Source organism: Rhizoctonia solani, chromosome 9, assembly GCF_016906535.1.
Source record: "Rhizoctonia solani chromosome 9, complete sequence".
Classification (NCBI taxonomy): domain Eukaryota; kingdom Fungi; phylum Basidiomycota; class Agaricomycetes; order Cantharellales; family Ceratobasidiaceae; genus Rhizoctonia; species Rhizoctonia solani.
The window spans coordinates 1,136,878-1,156,914 of NC_057378.1; the positions used below are offsets into that span (position 1 = coordinate 1,136,878).

The window sequence follows — 20,037 nt, forward strand, 5'->3', positions numbered from 1 at the left end:
CACTGATATGGCTGTTTAAGGCCTCAATATGCCCTTGTGATTGCACTTTCATTGGCTCACGCCGAGTTGAGTATTTTGATTTAGCTGTGCCATGATTGATTTGAATGATGATAATGACCCTCTTCTTCAACACCTTCATCTAGGCGTTATCAGTATTCCACAGGGTATCAGGATTGACGGGAGCAACCATGTTTTTGATCTCAAACTTGCGGTTACTCCTAGACTCTGTGGGATCTGCCGTACACGTAAGCCAAGGTTTTAATACTGAGTTGTGACCCATGCCTGATCATAAGTATTCGGAAAGTTTTCCGGAGATCGCTTCAAGAAACCTCATACACAGTAGACTCAGAACCGTTAGTTTGAAGAAGCGTCCTAACGCAGAGCTTTTGTATTTACTATTCTTAAATTTTTTATATGTCGTGTTGTGCTATCAATGATGGTAATAAAGCTGCGGTATCCAGCACAGAAAACGCAGGTACGAAAGAATCTAGCTTTCTATAACGCATATATTCACTTTTACATGGATGTTTACATGGTCTACCATGGATTTAAGGGAGCCCTGGCACAAAACTCGGTGATTAGCCTTTGCCGAGCGGTAAATATTTCCAATCGACTGGGGTTACCTTCAACCAGCATGGTTTAGGACTGTGGATTCCGCTGCAGGAAGGTGATCCCAAAGAACCACCACTACAATTGATGGGCGCTCTCTGGGAGCTCTCCTGCAGAGCTTCCCTTGCAAGGAGAAGTGCTCTCGTAGTTCCCATGACCACTCAAGCCCTTAGGGGCCCCGAGGGGTTTCCTGATGGAGATACGATTGGGGATGATCAAGTTGCCTTGGATATTGCATATATTATCATGTGCGTAGTTAAACTATATAAATTTCCTCCCTGAATTACACCCCCCAACCCTCGTCCCGGCTAGAACAGTCACTTATGCAACAAGAACACACCAATAATACCATGCTTGAGATGAACACAGACACTGTGCCAGTGCCAGTTTCAATGGATGTCTCTCTCTGGTCCACTCATGATCTGGAAATCATTATATCCGAACACAAGTACCTGCCTGGGAAAGAATGGCTCAAGAATCTTTCACTACTAGAGCCACGGACCAGTCATTCATCTTCAGTAGTAGCAAGCCCATCTGGCGATATATTTATATTTGGCGGGAAGGTAGATGGTCAGCTCAAGAACGATACATGGTTAATCAGGTTCTCCGAATGCCTTAATACGAAACCTAGCTCAATGGAGATCGCGAACTTATGAAAATGACGGCACGTCTGGTGCAGACTACTGGAACAGTACCTAGCCCACGACATGATCATGCAAGCGTACTCACGGAAAAATGGCTAGTTGTATGGGGTGGCGATACTGGGTTGCCTCAGAGCGACAATAACGTTTATCTGTTGGATATTAGTGAGTATCTTCACCCAACCTATCTATATTCTACTCGAATTTTGATTAACTCGTAGCTACGTACGTGTGGTCTCGACTGGATCTCCAACCTGCGCCGTGCCCTCGTGGAAGTCATCCCGTATGTATATGCCAAAACCAGCTCGTTGCTTTTGGTGGATGCGACGATCATGGCCGTAGTCTTAATGATTTATGGAGTTTGGATCTAGACTCGTGTATGTCAATTAGTTAGTTAATTCAAATGCTTATTATAGCCTCCAACAGTGACACAGAAGACAGCCAAATGGAAAGAAATCAAAGTTTCACGAGGCCGATCGCCATTCAAGAGACATGACCATGCCATGGTTGCATATAAAAACAAACTATACGAGTGAGTTCATGTACGATTCCCTAATTAAAGACTTATTTACAGCCATTGCTGCTGTTTATTTTCTGCGAATCGTGACTTAGGTTTGGTGGATACTACGACGGTGATGCTATATTCAACGACACATGGTGCTTTGATATGAATACTAAAACCTGGACTGAGTTGGATTGCACCGGGCCCACTCCTCCACGCCGGTCAGGACATGCAGTGGCCCTTGTTGGGGACGTCGTATACATGTTTGGAGGGTGGCCAGACCATGGAGAGCTAGGAAATACTTGGTGCTTTAGAATCACTGGTATGTATGACTTGATGTACATCCTCGTTACTATGGTAGAATAATTCATTTTCGGGAACAGAAAAAAGGTGGTACCCGCTCCCTGACATGGGTTTACGGCCCTCATTAAGCCTAGGACATACCCTGGCGACAATTGGAGATCGAGTGATCTACGTTGGGCAGGGGGAGATATATGACGAGCAAACTAGCAAGCCCCGACTTATTTACGTTTTGGATACAGGTAAGGTATTGATTGTTATTATGGGGCGGGGAAGTTCAAGTAACAACCTTGGCAATATTTCAACGCCCTACCAATCTCACACTCAAGCTTCTATTCTAGTATCTAACTATTTGTCTCAAAGCCAGCATTAATTTGCACCCCGAAAACTCGGGTGAAGGAAGAGTTACTCCTGATACCATTACCGGTGTTATGGTATGCAAATACTTTCATCTGGAATATAACACCTGACTCAAAGGATGATTTTAGCCTATCACAGAAGTATTTACACATCTCACGAGCCACAACTGTCACGATATCACCCAAGAGTTCAATGAGTCTCATATAACTCAATATCCCGTCTCGAATGGCGGAAACGGCGATGTGTATCGTGCTGAACTACATGATGGCAGTCCAGTGGCGGTAAAGTGTGCCCGTATCCAGGTAGAGCGCACCGACGAAGGAAGAAAACTAATAAAGGTGCCGTAACTTTGTCCCACCGACCGAAAGCTGACATGTAAGATAGCGCATGGCCCACGAATTGTATGTATGGTCGAAATGCCGACACCCAAACGTTCTTGAGTTGCTGGGTATCACGCAGTTTCGAGGCCAGATTGCCATGGTGTCGCCGTGGCTGGCGAGAGGACATTTGAGGCAATTCCTTAGCCAAAACCCAGACGTAGATCGCTGCGCATTGGTAAGTATGCCATATATTTGACGTCTAATACAATCAAACTTAGGGGCGGGGGTGAACGAAGTGCGTGCAAATTGCAGACGGAGTACACTATTTACATGAAGAATCAATCGTAAGTACTCCATTTGTGGAGGTATCGCGCATTGTTTATATCGAATCAATAAATTACCTAGGTTCATGGAGACTTGAAGCCTGTAAGTGATCAAACCTGCAATCTCTTAACTGTAGTTTGTTAATAGGTGTATCTTTCGCATCGGCAGGAGAATATTCTGATATCAGACGACTACATCCCCAAGTTGACCGACTTTGGGAATGCAATGTTGACGGAATATACTCTCCAGTTCACGCAGACCACTTCTAAAATAGGCTTTTCTCTGCGATATGCAGCGAGTGCTTTGGTTTGTTGGCCAACATGGCGTTAATGTGTTGTTATAGGCTCCAGAAATTATTGAGGAGGAGAAAGCAACGCAAGCAAGCGATGTCTTTGCTCTTGGGATGGTATGTGTATTCATACAAGAAGATCGGTATATAAGTAGTGATATGCTATTAGGTTATATACGTATGTGAGGCTTAGGAATCTGTTTGCGGAATTCACTTCAATGTCTTTTGTCCAGGAGGTGATTGCACGAACGGTACCTTATGGTCAGGCAAAAGACCCAGCAATCGTCAGAAACATAACCATTGGAAAGTATCCTTCTCGTCCCGAAATGTATATGCCAAGTGGCGTGGAACAAGCGGACCTTTTATGGGATATGATCACCCGCTGCTGGGCATTCGGTCCTAATGAAAGACCGAAGGCACGGGAGATAAAAGACGTGGTGCGTAGTTCAGATATACCAGGAGATCAATACCAAAATGCAAGTTTCAGATGACTAGAGTAACACCGAATGGATTACTTGAAAACACGAGCTGAACAATGCCAACAAAACTGTATTTATTTCCGGGGACTAAACACATCTTTTCAATGATTGGAGGGAGCGCGTTCCGAATATCTCTGAGGATAGTATAGTCTAGGAACTAAATATATTAAGATCGAAGCCTTGCCCAGGGCCGAAGCTCGATGGTAAAATTCCGGCCCCCAATCAGTTTCAGCTAGCATACACAAGCGTTTTTATCCATAAAACTCAACTTGTCGTCTCATAGGCCATACTCGACACGGAGTATCCCAAAAACGAAAACGCTAACGAAAACGTCGATGAATTGATTGACTCCATTAGATCTTTTCGTGATGCTAGTGCGATTACCTGTTTCGATAGAGTACCGGTTCTTTTAATAGGCAGGCTATTCGAGCAGTAAGTTTCATAGCATATATCATATATATCAGAGAGCTTGAAATCTCCAAATTCGAGGGGGTATTTTTTCACAACGAGCAGGTCAATAAATACATATAGTTGGTGCTGGCACGGTCACTTTTCCTATCCCGAGCTGAAAAGCGCGAATACGAGGATAGTGCCTCGCTCTCCATACATCATTCCGACCAAGCAGAGTCTGAGCAGCTCTCCACCCTCGTTCAAGTCAAGTATCACACGAGGATCCTCCGGACCCACCCGCCGCAATTCACTTGTCACCATTAAACATTGGAATCCATATTCAAAACAGAAAAAGGGGCGTACAAATCTAGAATCGTGAACTAATCAAAAAATATCATAACATCACTCGTTCTCTCATGTTTACGAATAAATTATCGCTCATTCGATACAGCACCAGGCTACAAATAAAACACCATCAGTCTTAGTGCTGGTGGAGAGAAATGGAATTTGATGCAACTTACGTAGTACCACACCGACAGTCCAATGATCACATATACAACCATCAGTACTAGACCCTCGAGCCAGTTGGTCTTGCCATCGCTAATCGCGTAGCTTGAAAACGCCAAAGTCAATACAAGATCCAAACACGGAAGGAACAATACCTACTTGATAATCAAGACTGAAACAAATACAACAACGGTTTCGAAAATATCAAAGACTATATACTATCAGTTAACGAGCCCACATAGACGATGTGGTGGACTTACAAAGCGTCAAGGGTTGGCCAATCATCCACCCGAGCAAGATCAAGAACTTGAATAGTACGCATTAGACCTATAAAAACGATAGGAAGAAAAAAAATGTCTTACTGGCAAAACGAACAACGCAATTTGAATAGACGAGCCGACTGCGACTGTAATAGCCAAATCAAGCTTATTCTTGACCGAGACGGTGACAGCCGTGACGTGCTCAGCAGCATTACCAACCAATGGCTACCAACGAGTCAGTCCCTCACCACAAAGTCTTCGATAATGAACCCAAGAACTTACCAACAAGATCAGCGCCACAAACTCTCGACTGATATTTCCGTTCTTGGTCAACCCATCGATACTATCGACCAACCACTCGGCCGTTACACCGGTCAAGACGGTGACGGTAGCCAATAGGATAATGGTCGCTTGAATCTTGAGTTTGGGCACCGTTTCGTCTTCCTCGGTGGAGACTGAGGAAATAGAACTGGTCGAGGACGTGCCGCTGCCGTGGAAAATGGATGGAAGGGAAGGTAGCGAGGGCATGTGGAATACTCTTTGTGATGTAGGAGCTCCCGGCCCGTCGAATCCGGGTTGGAAAGTTTGGGCGGCGTGGTGGGCTGATGCCTCGGGAGTATAGATGTACGCGTGCGTCCAGAGCTGGAAGAAGACTGAGAGGTGTGAGATATCATATGCTCATGACTGGATCTAGGTACTCACGATAGCACGCGTAGACGAATAGTAGGATGATACTCGTACCGCGAGAGATGGCCAAGACATGTGCCTCTTCAATCGCGGCGCTCTCTCCCGCGGCTTCTCCAGGAGTCTGCCCGTTGGCCGTGGTTGCACTATTTAAACTTGCATGAAATGCGGCAGGAATGACAATACTGAACACGCTGATACACAGCAGAGATATATTGAGCTGGGCCGCCCGAACGCCATATCCCTGTTCGTGGAAGCGTATACCACCAGCGAAGAAGCACATGCCAAGGACGAGTAAACAATTAGAAAGAATACTTCCGAGCATGCTAGCTTGTACGACGCGAAGCTCCCCTCGAACGAGCGCGAGAATGGCAATGATAAGCTCGACAGCATTTCCAAACGTGGCGTTGAGTAGACCTCCGAGTGTTTGACCGACGCGAAGAGCAAGTTCTTCTGTTGCGAACCCGAGCAAGGCTGCCAGTGGAATAATAGCTAGGAAGCTGAAGATGAAAATTATGGTAGGTTGTTGTCCGGTGAAATGCTATGACCAGAAAGTCAAATAGGTATTTTTTTCGTATACGCTTTGAAATAGTACTACTTACACATGCCCAACTGACTGGTACGAATACAAGAAGAATATTGAGATAGCTATACTTCATGATGTTTACAGCACTGAGTGTCCATGTCGGGGCTGGGGCTAGCTTCTGTTGGGGTACAAGCATCTTGCTCAAGGCATGGCCAAAGTCAATCTTGGGTGTCGCTGGGACTATCGTTACGGGGTCAACGGGAAGACTGTTGGCTCGACGAGGAGCGGGGGGAGCACGTGGGTTCCATGATGAATCCGGAGCACGTCGGTTTCGTCGGCGGCGAACTCTGTCTGGGCCTATCCCTCCAGCACCAAGGCTGTGAACCGAGTCGGCTCGTTCGATATCTGTGTTCCCACCAATATTGGCCGGAGTAGAGGCATTTCCATGAATACGAAGTCCATCGCCGCTAGTTCTTGTTGTTTTGGGACTTAGACTGGGAGGTGCCAAGAGTGCAGCCTTGTCTCGCTCCAAAGATGAATCCGGACGAATTTGCTCGGGAACTAGAACCAAAAATATGAATTAACCGTATTTTAATAGACAATAAATATCGCATACCCGAGGCTCTGTCCTTTTCGTCGAGGATAGTAGAGGCAGGGGGAGAGGTCATAGATTAGTCGTGAGGTATAGATACACTTCTTGGCGTACCTGTATTTAACCTTACACAACCGATTACGGCATCTTGGCGCCTTTACGAAATTCAACGTCATACAAGGATTACGTGGCTGAGCCCTTATTGCTGAGGTCTCGCCTCTGACTAACGCTCAGCGCTTACCACCACCACCCCACTATGTCTTACTTTCTTCCCCACCTTCCTACTGGCTGGCATGTGGACCAAGCGATTCTATCCGAAGATGACCGAGTCGTCGTCCTACGCTTTGGTCATGATTGGGACTCTTCCTGCATGAAGATGGACGAGACTCTCTATGGTGTGGCCGAGAAAGTCCAGAATTTCGCTGTCATCTACCTGGTCGACATTACCCAGGTTCCGGATTTCAACAAGGTCTGCCGGTGAAGACTATTCTTGAGGCTGTACTGATATGGTTATAGATGTACGAATTGTACGATCCGTGTACAGTCATGTTTTTCTACCGGTACGCGGTTGCATCGCCTCCTCCGGCTGTCGCTATTAATACTCGTTCTAGAAACAAGCACATAATGATTGATTTGGGAACGGGTAACAACAACAAAATGTAAGCGGTACTTGACTCAACCATGTCCTATTTTTACACTGCATATTATAGCAACTGGGCTATGGACGACAAACAAGAGGTGCGCTTATATTACAATCAAGTGGTTCTTGTCCCCTGATTCCTTTGCGCCATGTTAGATGATTGATATTATTGAGACCGTGTACCGTGGGGCTTCAAAAGGTCGCGGTCTTGTTGTATCTCCAAAAGGTGCGTCTTTTCATCGTTATCCGACATTCCTTCTGACAATGCTTCTAGATTATTCTACTCGCTATCGCTATTAGATGTATTACTCCTCATTGGACATTCATATTGCAATTCACATTACCTGATTTCACGCACACGCAAAACTACTAGTCCCTTGACTTTCCCAAGGCCGAAACTAGCCATTTGGTACCTAGCGACACTCAAAACTTATGTTCTCTTTGGCCTTTTTGCAGACCCATGACCATTTCTCGGTTGAACGGAACTCGAATAGGTGGCCAAGCTCCCAGTCTAGGCGGCTTGCAAGGAGGAACACACGTGTAGCAGAATTGAAATATGCGGGGCTTGCAGACGCATGTCAACGTGCTCGCCTCGTAACACTAGCTTTTATGAAATAGATATCGATGAAATGCGCCAATGATCATGGTAAGTACATCTAAGTCGATACGGGATCCAAGAAAAGAATTTGGTTTTGGTGGTAGACATGGAAAACAAGTGAGTGTATCGGATCAGTCGTTTACAGAATAACCTCCATCAGACTTGTATGATAATTGCCCAACTCGTTTCCTTGGATCCAGCAACCCGAGCTGCAGACCTACTCAATGCGCGCTCGTTTAGAAGACTGGCTTCCGGAGCCAGACTTAAGAGCAAAAGTGCCAACGCTGGAACCCATTGTCCGCTCGGCCTTTTCTCGGTCCACCAGCCCAAGCTCCTGTTCCACCACTGTCCCATCCGCCCTAATATCATGCAACATCTGCAACTTGAGCGCCTCCATATTATCCCCAAACCGCTTCTCTCTATACGCCGTCATGAACGTCTCCACCTCGGCACGTGCGGTCGTATGCCAAACCCCAATACGAGACTCGTTCCCGGACATATTATCAACAAACCGCCAAAATTCAGGATAGTCGGCATCTTCACCTTGGAGCTGGAGACGGCCGACGTTGGAGGTGTTGATGTTGCTGGTGGATAAGGCTGAGTCGTTGACTTGTTTGAACGTGGACGAGATGGTTTCGGGGAACTGGGCGAGGGTGCTACCCGCAATCCAGGCGCACTTTTGGTCGAATGGAATGTCAGTTGGCTCTGACGGTGGCCCCGGCTCCCTCTTGAAATTGGACTCTGGCTCTAGCTCTGGCCCGTGTTCCGGCTGTGCTTCGGAAGCCGACTCCACTTTGCATTCAGGTTCGGGTTCGGATTTGGGAAAAGGTCCGCGCTGACGGGCTCGGTCCTTGGCATACATCGGCACCTGCTTAGAATTCTTGACCGACGCCGTGAGTTGTCCCCGTTTGCGATTCGGCAACCCATCTTCGTCCTCGTTCAACGGCGGGCTTTTATACGGACTTGTGGACTCGCGAGTCGTGCGTCGTGGTCCGGGCCCCAACTCTTCCCACGTCGGGGGCAGAACTTCTTTCATTTCGGCTTGCGATTGTTTCTCCGGTTGCTCGAATCGACTCCAGATAGTCTGAGATGGGCTCTCTGGGTTGGTTCCGTCCCACACAACACGAGTACCGTACGAGGGACCGTACATGACCATCGTCGTCCGTGCGGGAGTCGGATCAGTCGACGAAGAGGCATGAGAATGAATCGCAAACTAAAAAAAAAAAAAAGATAGGGTGTTATTTCTTCCAGAGCACTATCCGGATGCAAGACAGAACACTCACCTCGACCTCCTGAACGACTTGATCGCGACGCGTGACCAGATCCAAACGAACCTCGTCCGCTGGGTCTCCGGCTCGAGTCATAAACGCGATCGTAAACTTGGTGACCACTTCCGAAAGGTCCGCATCTAATCCAACCGTCTTGACCTTGGGCGGGATCAGCTGCAAAAGCTTCATCGCCAAGAACCCGGGGCTTTCGTACAACTTGGCACGATTCGTGGGTTCAAAATTACCACTTCCGAAAGAGGGCCCAAAGATGTGCGAACCGGCGAGCCACTTGATACGTGCCTCGTCGGGCGAAAACTTGGCGACGAATGAGATTTGGGTTAGGTTCGGGAAGAAATGGTCGAGTCCGGTTTCTTGAATCTGGTCTGCGGTATGGAGCTGGGTCGGGTAGAGCTTTTGGTCCATAAGGGCACCGTGAGGGTTCCACGGATCGTGCGGCTCGAACTGAATGGTAAGTGATCTAACCGCTGGAATTAACATCCAATACAATTAAGAATCTAGATACATGACTTACCGAATATATTTGCTGTTTCCGGTGCGCGCATATACTCCCGCGTCCCCGTTTGCTGCTAAGATACCATGCTCGTAGATGTAAGGTGCCGCCACACTCCTGAATCTCCTGGACGCCAGACTGAATTCCTTGAGTGTGTGACGCGGGCGTGTCTTTGGTGGTGCGTCGTGCAACAGCATCACAGCGATGAGATCAAGGACCCTAGTTGGGAGTAGACCTCCCCTACAAGTTGTAGATGTGACTGTAGGAGCCGACACGTCCAGTCCCATACGAGTCCTCCATGCCTCAAGTAATGGGCCTCGAGGCTTTGGTAGAGAGGCAACCTTGTATGGGGACTCCGGGATAGGGTGCTGCTCGTAGATCTTACTCTTGTCAACACCCTCAGCTATGGCGGGGGATCGCACTACAGGCGCAAAGAGCCCGAGTGCATTGTTCCGTGGGGGTGCCGGATCGTTTTTCTGGGCAGCTAGAATCCGATGTTCATCTTCCAAGGTCGGCCCAGGCAAGAATGGAATTCGGTGCCGAGGCGCAGGTGGTGAGTGGGCTCTCTCGGGCCGTTGAGCTTGTGCTGCGGGATCGACAGGGTTCACGAACGGCGATTGCATAGTCGCAGACTGGTCTGAAATCGGTGCGTCGAGTTGTGTGAGCACTAATCTCAGCAATTGGTTGTCGAGTCTTTTTACAAACCTGAAGTGTTAGAGCCTTGAAGTTTGCCTTGTAACGTTAGGGTTGGATCCTATAGTGGTGCTTATTTTCTAGTTATAGAGTGGTACTGTATCCAAAACGTCTGCGATCAGTCCTCACGTTATTCCAGACTGAGTAGAACGCACATGTACGAAGCCTAGCCTTGGGCTGCGATACGCGGATAAAGTTACAATCAGGTACTCGGCAATACGTTCCAGATGCGAACCAAGACTGGAGGGCTTAGAGCACAGTGATAGCTTAGCGTCAATCACCACGGGTTTCTGGAGGGGATATGGGGGAGAGACGCGTAATTTGAGTGCTGAGGTGTTCCCAACGGCGGCTTCTTTAAGTGAGCAACGACCCCTTGTGTATTGGTATGTGCGCCATTCTGTGCCATATCTAACTGATTTTAGATCATGAAAGCCTCAACAAGGCTTTCAATGGTCCAAGTTTTCTATGATCAATGTATAACAACGTGTCATTTAACAATATCTGGGATGATTGAGGCGGTGGCGTACATTGAAGCGCTTGCTTGGGCCAATATTTCTACCATACCAAGCGCCTCTTGGATAATGGGAACAACGCGATAGGGAAATGCATGGTCCAAATAGCCACGGAATTCACTCAAAATGCGACATTGTCATTTAGAATGACTTAACGAGGTTCAAACCATATTCGCGGGGTGAGCACACTTGTCCAATTTTCACCGACTTGTCTTCATAAGAGGTTGGAACCCGTCCATCGACCTGCCCTTTAATTGAGGTCTAGCGATATTGACTAGGAGCAAACACAGTTTCTCGCAGTTTGTCTATAATTTATTCTCGCTCTATGACACGGGGGGCTACAATCTTCACCTGGCCTTGAATAATTCTTAGATGAGAGTTAGGTCACGGTCACGTGGTCGTGTAGGGATACGTGTTAGATCCATGGTAGATCATCTACCCTCATGATTTCCGAATATCGAAAGAATTCAGGCTCAATATAATGGTACACTACTCCATCGAGTCTCTGTGACAATATCTTTTCCCATATACTTAGTCTAAATCATTGACGTGTTTTAATTTAATACATTATCTCGACAACCATCGTAGCTTTTACCACGTTATTGGCTTCAAACGAGACAACTTAAAAGGAACCTTTGGCATACACTTCTACGCGACAGCTTGTAGCTTGACGAAGTCTGGAGTGCCGAGGCCAGTTACAGGGTCCTGGTGCAAAAGTCAGTCTCCTAGAAATCCATTGTACGACTTCCAAAAAGGCTCACCCATCCGGCTCTGGCGGTAAACCCGTTGGTCCCGCACCCTGGGTTACTTCCCGATGTAATATCGTTGAGGGCAGAGGCCGCGCTTGAGTAAAGCCATGGGTTAAGGAAACCCAACGGCGATTTACCCTGAGACAAACGATAGTCATTGAGCAAAGCAATCACACCCGCGAATGCTGGTGCCGAGGCTGAAGTGCCAGCAACTGAAGTGGTTGACCCCTTTTGAATGATTTGGAAGCTAGAAGAAGGATGATAAGTTAGAGGTGATGTATAGTCATAAACCTGCGACGTACGATCTCCCTTGAGCAGCCACATCCCTATATCAACACGCTTTGGATGAGATATGGATAATTCTCGAAATATATGGCACTTACGGGAACCCACGACCGGTCGTGTTATACAATCCAGAATAAGTGGTACCAATAGAACCGAGGAAAGTAGACACCGCAGAAGTTTGATAGCTTGGGCGGGCGAAGTAGTCTGAGAATCCGCCCTGGGAGAACGAGACGCCAACCTCGGGAGCAATCTTGTAGGTTCCGCCCACCGCAGTGACGTAGGGGCAAGACGCCGGGAAGATAGGCTGGAAACGAGTACGGTTTGTGCCATCGTTCGTCTTGCATGTACCAGAGCCGACTCCCCCATCACCTGTAGATCAACAATCGAATTTAGTGAATTATTTGTTTGAAAGCTGCGGGGTCATACCAGAAGAAAACAAGACGCTGACACCTCGCACTCCGAGTTGGGCGAACGAGCTACAAACTCGAGTAGCATAGTCCAATGGAACAGTTTGCTCTGGTTGACCAAATATTAGGCCGCAGTCATAAACATATACAATCAGTTGACACACCGTCATCACCGTAACTGGTGCTAATGGTAAGTGGGAGGGTGGTTTTGTTCAACATATAGTTGACCCACTCCAAATACGGCTAAGGTCTCATTTGTAAGCAGGATCTCGACTTGAATTTGAGGGCATATTTACCTCGTTAGTGTTGGTAGGCGTATTGGAGTCGGGTTTATAAGGGGGAGAGCCACCAGTCGAGTAAAATGTAAGCGGAATTGGATGAGAGATAGCTCCCGCATACTACCAAGTCCTGATGAGTAGTGAGCATTACACTGCGCTTTAAAGACTTACCTGAACATCAAGATTGGCTTCAATGCCCGGGTTGGTTTGGGTATTCTTTCCACCATTGATGAGCTCAACGCTGAAAGTTGATCCTACTGCGCTTGAATCGAATTTAGTGTAGAAGGTCTGATCGATCGCGATTATATTAGCGTGCATACTTATAAAGTGATACCGTGAAACGTACCTGAAGGTCGGAAATGCTTGCGTATTGATCTGAATATCCCTCTGAAGTCAGAGAATCGCACAACAATTATGAGAGCTTAAGACCTACCAAGATAACCGGTAATTCCAATTGAGCTAGAGTTTCCGGCCTTGGGTGTGTACGAATCGGTCCTACGATAACCGCCCCGTAAGCTTTGAAACTGAAAACCATATTCTCACTCACTTGTATAGCGCCTTCAAGCAAGCTGGAGTGATGGTCGAGCTGCAGCTTGATGGCACGGCTGCTTCCACCTTTCCAGCCGGCTCCTCGGCAACTTGCTTGAGCTTCTCATCCTCGGAATCAGGAAGCACGAACACTGTCGATGCACGCTTCTCAAGCTCGGAAGAGGACTCGGCTGTACTACGCTCGTTGATCCGGCCAAAATATGTAGTTGGTTGAACAACATCGATATGGGAATCAAGAGAGCGTGGTAGTGCGTAGGATTCCGAGCGAACAATATGGGTCCCAGAGGTATGGCGGTAGATATTGTACTGGTTTCCGGGACAAGCGAATCGTTTGGAACACAGATTAATGATACTATTATTAACTCACTTTGGTACCCAGCATCTTTTCTGCACGCGATACAGGAACAGTGACATGTATCCAGTCGCCGGCTGAAGAGCGCCCCGATACCGTGGCACCATGAGACCGAAGCCATTTTTCAACCGACTCGACGCTTTCACCGCGAGGAGCAACAAGCTTATCGACATCCCTAAGTACTCCTTAATTAAGTAAACAGATGGTTGAACAATGTAGAGAGAACGCACTCTTTCGATAAATGTTTTCCATATTTCGTGCTTGCTGGGTTGCTCACCTCGTCGAGGATAGCAAGAAGATCCGTCATGCGAGCTTGCTTGAGTCCAACACGTAGATCAATGTTGTGGTCTGCAGGAGCCCGTGCGACTCTAGTCCAACCCGAAGGAATTTCGCGCAGGGCATGACGAGTAGTGAAATCCTGGGAGACCGGCGACGCTACGACAAGCGACGCGAGAGCAAGTACGGTGAGCACGTACATGGTCAAAGACGATAAATCCCAAGGATAGCTCGTGGAAAGCTTTTATAGCTCTTCCAGTGGGTTCATGACTCCGTATAAGCGATGCGAATCCCCGGACTGGGCAGAGAAGTGATGTAACCACATGTAAAGAACCCTCCCAGTAGGACTGAAGAGTGTGGACTTCCGGGAAAGGAGATCCGACCGATGACATAAGGTCAAATAGGAAGCGACGGGAGCACCATGCATTCCTTCTTACAGAGCGCACAAAGCGCGGGCGTGCTATTAATAGCAACACATACTCATGGACAGAAGCCAAACATCACACTTTCCTATTAGCAAAAAAGGCCAACCACCCAGACACCTTCGATGGTACAATACCTCAAGCAGCGATAGCGATCCGGACATTGCTGGGCTGAGATCGGGTTGGGGGCGAACTAGAAAAGAAGAAAATGCAATGGAAATCAAGGCTCAGTCAGATTATTATCACGTGACAAAACATCGCAACCACCGCATGCAAACACTACACTTGTTTAGCCCAACGCTGGTAACCTATATGAACGGAGTTTTACAAAAGTACGAAGTGAGATCTTGACTGAAACCAACGGTATATCATCGACAGCCACTCGATGGTCGAATCTCAAGCTACATATGATAACGACTTGCCAACCCACTCGGATTCAGTTTCCCGCAAATCATATCCTTTTCCCAGTCTGAGAAGCCAAAATATACAATGTTCCGATAAAAATGGGTGAATGCTTATTTTCATGCGCCAGACAACCGTTCAAACCGAAAGTTCGTCGCAAAACTTGTGGCAAATGGGACAAAGGATATCTGGCACCGCCTACACATGAGAACATGTATATCAAACATTGCGAGCTGTACTTACGTTTCCATATACATCCGGGAACTCAAGTGAAATATTTAGCGGCACTGTGTGCATGAGATAAAACAAGGAAGGATCACGCCAATTGAAACGCTTAATCCTGAAAAGTTCCAAGTTATTAGAGTTATTCGAGCACTACTAGAAGACTAACTGATAGCTTCCATCCGCGTTTTGGTCTGACTGAAAAACTTCGGGAGATGAGGTACCAGCCAGCGAACAAAAAAGGGGGGCGCCGATTGGGAGTACCGTCGAGAGCGAGCCCACATATGCATGGCAATTGGAGCCTATATTCTTCAGAGTGATTCCCTCGGGGACATTCGTGATCTCCCACTATCGAACGTAATGTTAGTGGTATATTATTCACAGCAAACGGAGGTTTCACCTTCTGCGTATCGGACCCCTCTACCAGCTTGCGTAGCTGCGTCTTTTCATTTACTCCGGACAAAGCGAGGTAGTAGGTGTTGTTTTTTAATTGCGCAAGAGGTTTTTGAGAAATCAAATACACGCCGTCAAGTAACTCTCCCAATACCATTGTTGGCTGAAATATAACTGGCAGTGACACTAACCATAGAAAATGTCTTAATGACCACTTTATCATGATGTTGAGTGCCAGGAAAGATGTGGGAAAGCGGATGCATTCGGAGACCGAACTTATAGAGAGTTGGTTGAGCAAATCAACCCACTAGTCCTAATCAAGCACACCCGTGATGTGTAATAATTGCTACATAGAATAAGCGGACAGGAGCGTCCTGATTCTTTCTATTCGCACATAAACACCCGATTTCATCGTGTTAGCCCCTCTTGTTCTAGGTAGTTGGTTCTAGCTGAAGCCTATCGATTTTTGAAGTACAGTTGGCTCTCGGCTCGCAAAAACTAAATTTACCCCATGCTCTATTCGGATCTAACCCATTCAGTCGCTGTCAATCAATAGCGGCCATGGAGATTTCTACTAGAGGGAATCAATCGTATTGAAATCAGCGCCCAAGTCATCTAGCAATCAGTACTACACTATCAAAACTAAGTGCGGATGCATACCCAACAAGATGTCCTGCGTTTATGACAGGTCTATTGGTGTGAGCCCAGGTTAGGCGAATCAAACAAAGTTACCAGTGCAAATATCCATTATGAGTCAAGAGGACCGACTGTATCTTGAATCTTGCTCTTAGCGAGTCTTGAGCAAAGTTTGCTACTCGACTTTTAGTGCCTGTCTTGGAACCCTGGTTTGATATCAGACCCGTGGTCAATTCAGTTCATAGCACTTTTCCATCAAGCCTAAATTGAACCTGAAGAATACCAATGGCGTATTGACATCATTATTACTCACATTTTTATAACCAGTAATGATTCCAGCTTCTATTCGGCTACAAATCTATTGTGTTCTGACAATAATGAGATAAGTTTACCTTGATCAAGTTGATCCGTTTTAGCCATTGGTCACCCTAATGTTACATACCGGGATTCAATCGGTATGTAATGGGGTGACAAGTTGTTTTCCTTGATCAATATTGCAGCCTTGCTATTCGGCTTACCGCAAATTATGTGAAGAAGGTTGGTATAAAACTAGCTCGAACACCCAACTGGAAAGTACGTTCAACCATGACCATGCCTTACCTTTCCATTATTGTTACCTCCTTCATTGCACTATCAACCAAGATTAGTCCTGTCCTGTCTTTGAGTGCAGGAAAATATACTATTAGTGTCAGGCCCAATGGTCTTAACCCTTCGTTGCTATACTCTGAGTATGGTGTAAACGAAGAAATACAAGTTGGGCCCTTTGAAGATAGGCAAACCCAACAAGCACTGGTAAGTGTGTATGCTCCTTGGCTTCAATCCGTATTTACATGATGGGTCCAAGTGGTCTGTGATTCCAGACCCTCAAAATGAGAACAATGTCCGGTTTGAGAATGTACAATTCCACTGTGCACCCTACGTAGGATCTAGATCTACAAATAGTTTTTCAAGTATTCCAACCATTATCTGTGGTGACCTTCACAGTGTTTCTGAGGAGTTCAAATTGACCCAGATCTCTAATAAAGCTGGGACGTACTAGTAAGTCTGAAGTTTGTGCCAACGTTTAAAAACTAACCTATGTTAGCATTGATACCATTGCTCGTGAACCCCCAAGAAGAATGTTTGTAGAGTGCTACAATGAATTGGTAAATGGGTCATGTACCAGCAACGTGAGTTAAGATAATGAGTTTTCTTTTTCCCAATATAGCGCTCCAAACTGATCCAAATTATGCCCTAGGTAACACTTACATTGTCGGGCTCACCTTTACCTGAGTTGGACCTTTTCCCTTTCACTACAGAGTTCACTTTTACCCCAGTGCCTTGACGCTTGTAAACCGCGTTGGTTCGGCTTTTAGTGGCTTGTATATTTAGTCTTTATTCCAACAAGATCAACACAGTACTTACTAATGTCGATCCCTATTTGTGTGTAAGGTCAGCACAATCGTTTGTAGGCCACTTTTTGCTTCACTTTAATACATATTACACGCATTTACGATGAGGTGATGCTGTCGTGACAAGTCGGCGATGCCAATAGGTGTCGACCCGATGAGTACAAGCATCACAAATGTGGAGGCCACATTGGGTGTAATCCAGGAACCATGCTCCCGGAATGCCATCCAGCAGTCTAGCGGCTATGCGATTCTGTGGTATCTATTGACAGTCAGACGACACGATAAAAAGTGCCAGTGTCGACTGATCTGCAAACGGCTTTGTATTGGTTCTTTACTGAGTCCCTATTTAGACTCGTTCGGATATCAATGTGAACAATTAGGCACCCAACTCATTTATGCGGCTGAAGGGCTCCATAACCTTTTACTAGTCCTGCCCGATCTTCTGCCGCATCTACGGCTGTTTGTATAGCTTAGTTCACAATATAACTATCATTGGGCTCTACTTGCGTCGACTTGAAGCCAATCCTAGTGGCGTGTGAGTGTAAATCGTATAATGTATCATTCATCCAATCAGCCGAATGAGCATCCGCAGTCAAGGTTCAAGCGCTTCATTCTAGCCCCCGAAGACTTATGAGATAAGATTGACAGACATAGGTAGTTTATACTATTGGCTATGGCTATATCTTTGTAATGAATCTCATTTCTCATTTCTTTTTAGTTGTTAGTCTGTCATGCGTTGGGATCAGCGGTAATGGTATGCACTTGGAAAATTTATCACGAAATCCATAAGAATACACAGTCCAAGATCGCCATCACTTTTTCGTGACCATCGGAGCCGTCCGGCACTTCGCGGGGTCACCAACAATAGTATTAGCACCTGTAATTACGGGCCACTCACTATGGTCTCGAGGCGGAAGTGGACGGTCCTACTGCATATGTTATAGTGCGAGCCACATCAGCAATCATAGCCAAAGTGACAATGTACCATATTATCAATGTAGCCGCTTATATTGTAAGTTTAATATCGAAGCAGCCACACCTGTCATCCCGCTCAATCTCTGGATGTCTACCGTACGAACCCCCAGCAACAATACAGTAAATGTACCAGTAGATGAGTGATATACTTCATACCGCAGTTCGATTGTTTGCCGACGAATGAACGCCAAGTTATGGTGAATAGACAGACTATGCCCATTCATATCGAAATCTACTAGACTAATATCATCGCTTTTTGACTTTACACACCAAGTCTTACAAGGCAAATTCTACTAGAGTTTATCTTACCGCCAGCAGAGGCCGGCGCCTGTGCTGAAAGATAGCAAAGGCCTCACGTTTGTGTAGATGAGTTCAAACCGATATACTGACTCAGTGTATATGTTAGGCGTGAGATAGTTCGAAGCATGATGTACCATAATTTTGGCCACGCTTGCTGGTGTAGCTTGCGCTGGAATATGCAGCGGGACTATTCCCTTCCGCTTTGGGACTACAGTGAGTGGTGCATAGTATCGGTACTGGCACTATTGTTGGGCGTCCCCCGACATTCCGGACAAGTCTGACGACCACGAAAAAGTAATGGACAATTTGAACTGTCTATCATTATGCATTTCACTGTATACATCTGCAATCAATCTGACTCCGCACTTCTTTTCAGTTGTCGGCCTGTCACGCATTGACATACGCGAGGAAGATATGGCCTTGGCAAACTTGATAAACGCCATAATGGTTGTCAGAATACATTCTAGGTACCCGGGCTTAACCTATTATAGTTTAATTCATGACATGCTCACATCTCTTCCTCAAGATCTCCTCGGAGCCCATGAACTTGTGAGCTATTTCTTCTTGATTAGAATCGGAAGTACATCATATTTGGCTATAAGTAAAGTTCAGAAGTGCTTATTCTCCCCCTACCACACTCAAATATGCTTCGCCTTGTAATTCTCTTCACCACCGCCTATCTTGCTCTCCTGTCGTTGGCGTCTATTGAAACAGGCTACTATAATATTTGCCAAGAGGATGGAACCGGTGGACTTGGGTGTATGACTGTGTCCAATCATGGCAATGATGTTTTCAGTCATGTCGACATGTCTCCTAGGACGCACTCACTAGCATATGATCAGAGAGCACTAGTACATCCTACAAACAAACAAACTTATAGTAACTTGCTTTTATCAGTTCCGTGTATATAAAGTATCCGGAGGTTTCTTCGTCTACTGGGATGACTGCAATATCAGCAAAGTTCGTTCCAACAGGGGGCTCCACACATTCTGCAGAACCTCTGTTACTCCCCGCTTAGCGGATCCGGACTCGGTTTTCAATATTACCGAGATTTCAACTCCGGGCGACGACGATACTGGTGAAAAAACCTACTAGTAAGACATATATATATCCTGTCAAGGCGAAAGCGCTAATAGGTTGTAGTCTTGAAATCAAGGGCATCCTTGAACAGGATAAACCTAGACTGTATTACACGAGAGGCCCGAATGGCAGAGGCGTAAGTACTCTTAATGAATATCTCAGATACCAGTAACTCAGACCGTTTACACTCAACTGATAGCTATTCTTTACGAACCGAACTGAGACCCAAGGTACTCAGTTTCAGCTTCGCAAGGTAGAGGTTGTAATGTGACCGGCTATGTTTTACCCGGGCTAGTTATTTTCATCTGTGGGCTA

The 20,037-nt window shown here is 46.4% G+C and overlaps 6 protein-coding genes across 6 annotated transcripts; 3 read left to right on the forward strand and 3 right to left on the reverse strand.

Moving 5' to 3' along the window:
• Positions 1–959: 959 nt before the first annotated feature.
• On the forward strand, positions 960–4,260 carry RhiXN_07897 (Rab9 effector protein with kelch motifs; the record flags this gene model as incomplete). Its single annotated transcript, XM_043327713.1, has 16 exons — positions 960–1,172; positions 1,241–1,415; positions 1,472–1,627; positions 1,677–1,782; positions 1,863–2,074; positions 2,136–2,294; positions 2,416–2,486; positions 2,541–2,693; positions 2,797–2,813; positions 2,954–2,967; positions 3,011–3,027; positions 3,138–3,158; positions 3,225–3,362; positions 3,418–3,462; positions 3,579–3,782; positions 4,108–4,260. 16 exons carry the CDS (start codon positions 960–962, stop codon positions 4,258–4,260), a joined length of 1,854 nt encoding a protein of 617 aa, XP_043183098.1.
• A 385-nt stretch (positions 4,261–4,645) lies between these two features.
• On the reverse strand, positions 4,646–6,859 carry RhiXN_07898 (Sodium/calcium exchanger protein; the record flags this gene model as incomplete). Its single annotated transcript, XM_043327714.1, has 9 exons — positions 4,646–4,672; positions 4,736–4,826; positions 4,881–4,932; positions 4,982–5,027; positions 5,084–5,206; positions 5,264–5,634; positions 5,684–6,206; positions 6,268–6,752; positions 6,808–6,859. 9 exons carry the CDS (start codon positions 6,857–6,859, stop codon positions 4,646–4,648), a joined length of 1,770 nt encoding a protein of 589 aa, XP_043183099.1.
• Positions 6,860–7,039: 180 nt separating this feature from the next.
• RhiXN_07899 (thioredoxin-like protein 4A) lies at positions 7,040–7,723 on the forward strand (the record flags this gene model as incomplete). The annotated part of the gene is made up of 6 exons (XM_043327715.1): positions 7,040–7,252; positions 7,300–7,343; positions 7,395–7,442; positions 7,494–7,521; positions 7,580–7,649; positions 7,698–7,723. 6 exons carry the CDS (start codon positions 7,040–7,042, stop codon positions 7,721–7,723), a joined length of 429 nt encoding a protein of 142 aa, XP_043183100.1.
• Positions 7,724–8,238: 515 nt separating this feature from the next.
• RhiXN_07900 (DNA-directed RNA polymerase subunit beta') lies at positions 8,239–10,423 on the reverse strand (the record flags this gene model as incomplete). The annotated part of the gene is made up of 3 exons (XM_043327716.1): positions 8,239–9,234; positions 9,305–9,767; positions 9,822–10,423. 3 exons carry the CDS (start codon positions 10,421–10,423, stop codon positions 8,239–8,241), a joined length of 2,061 nt encoding a protein of 686 aa, XP_043183101.1.
• Positions 10,424–11,653: 1,230 nt separating this feature from the next.
• RhiXN_07901 (tripeptidyl-peptidase I) lies at positions 11,654–14,103 on the reverse strand (the record flags this gene model as incomplete). Its single annotated transcript, XM_043327717.1, has 13 exons — positions 11,654–11,710; positions 11,767–12,001; positions 12,057–12,080; positions 12,138–12,408; positions 12,466–12,555; positions 12,611–12,689; positions 12,743–12,844; positions 12,896–13,012; positions 13,071–13,099; positions 13,158–13,219; positions 13,272–13,579; positions 13,641–13,800; positions 13,856–14,103. The coding sequence occupies 13 exons, from the start codon at positions 14,101–14,103 to the stop codon at positions 11,654–11,656; spliced, it is 1,782 nt and encodes a 593-aa protein (XP_043183102.1).
• Positions 14,104–16,561: 2,458 nt separating this feature from the next.
• RhiXN_07902 (uncharacterized protein) lies at positions 16,562–17,300 on the forward strand (the record flags this gene model as incomplete). Its single annotated transcript, XM_043327718.1, has 4 exons — positions 16,562–16,768; positions 16,821–17,014; positions 17,061–17,145; positions 17,214–17,300. The coding sequence occupies 4 exons, from the start codon at positions 16,562–16,564 to the stop codon at positions 17,298–17,300; spliced, it is 573 nt and encodes a 190-aa protein (XP_043183103.1).
• Between the last annotated feature and the right edge of the window lie 2,737 nt (positions 17,301–20,037).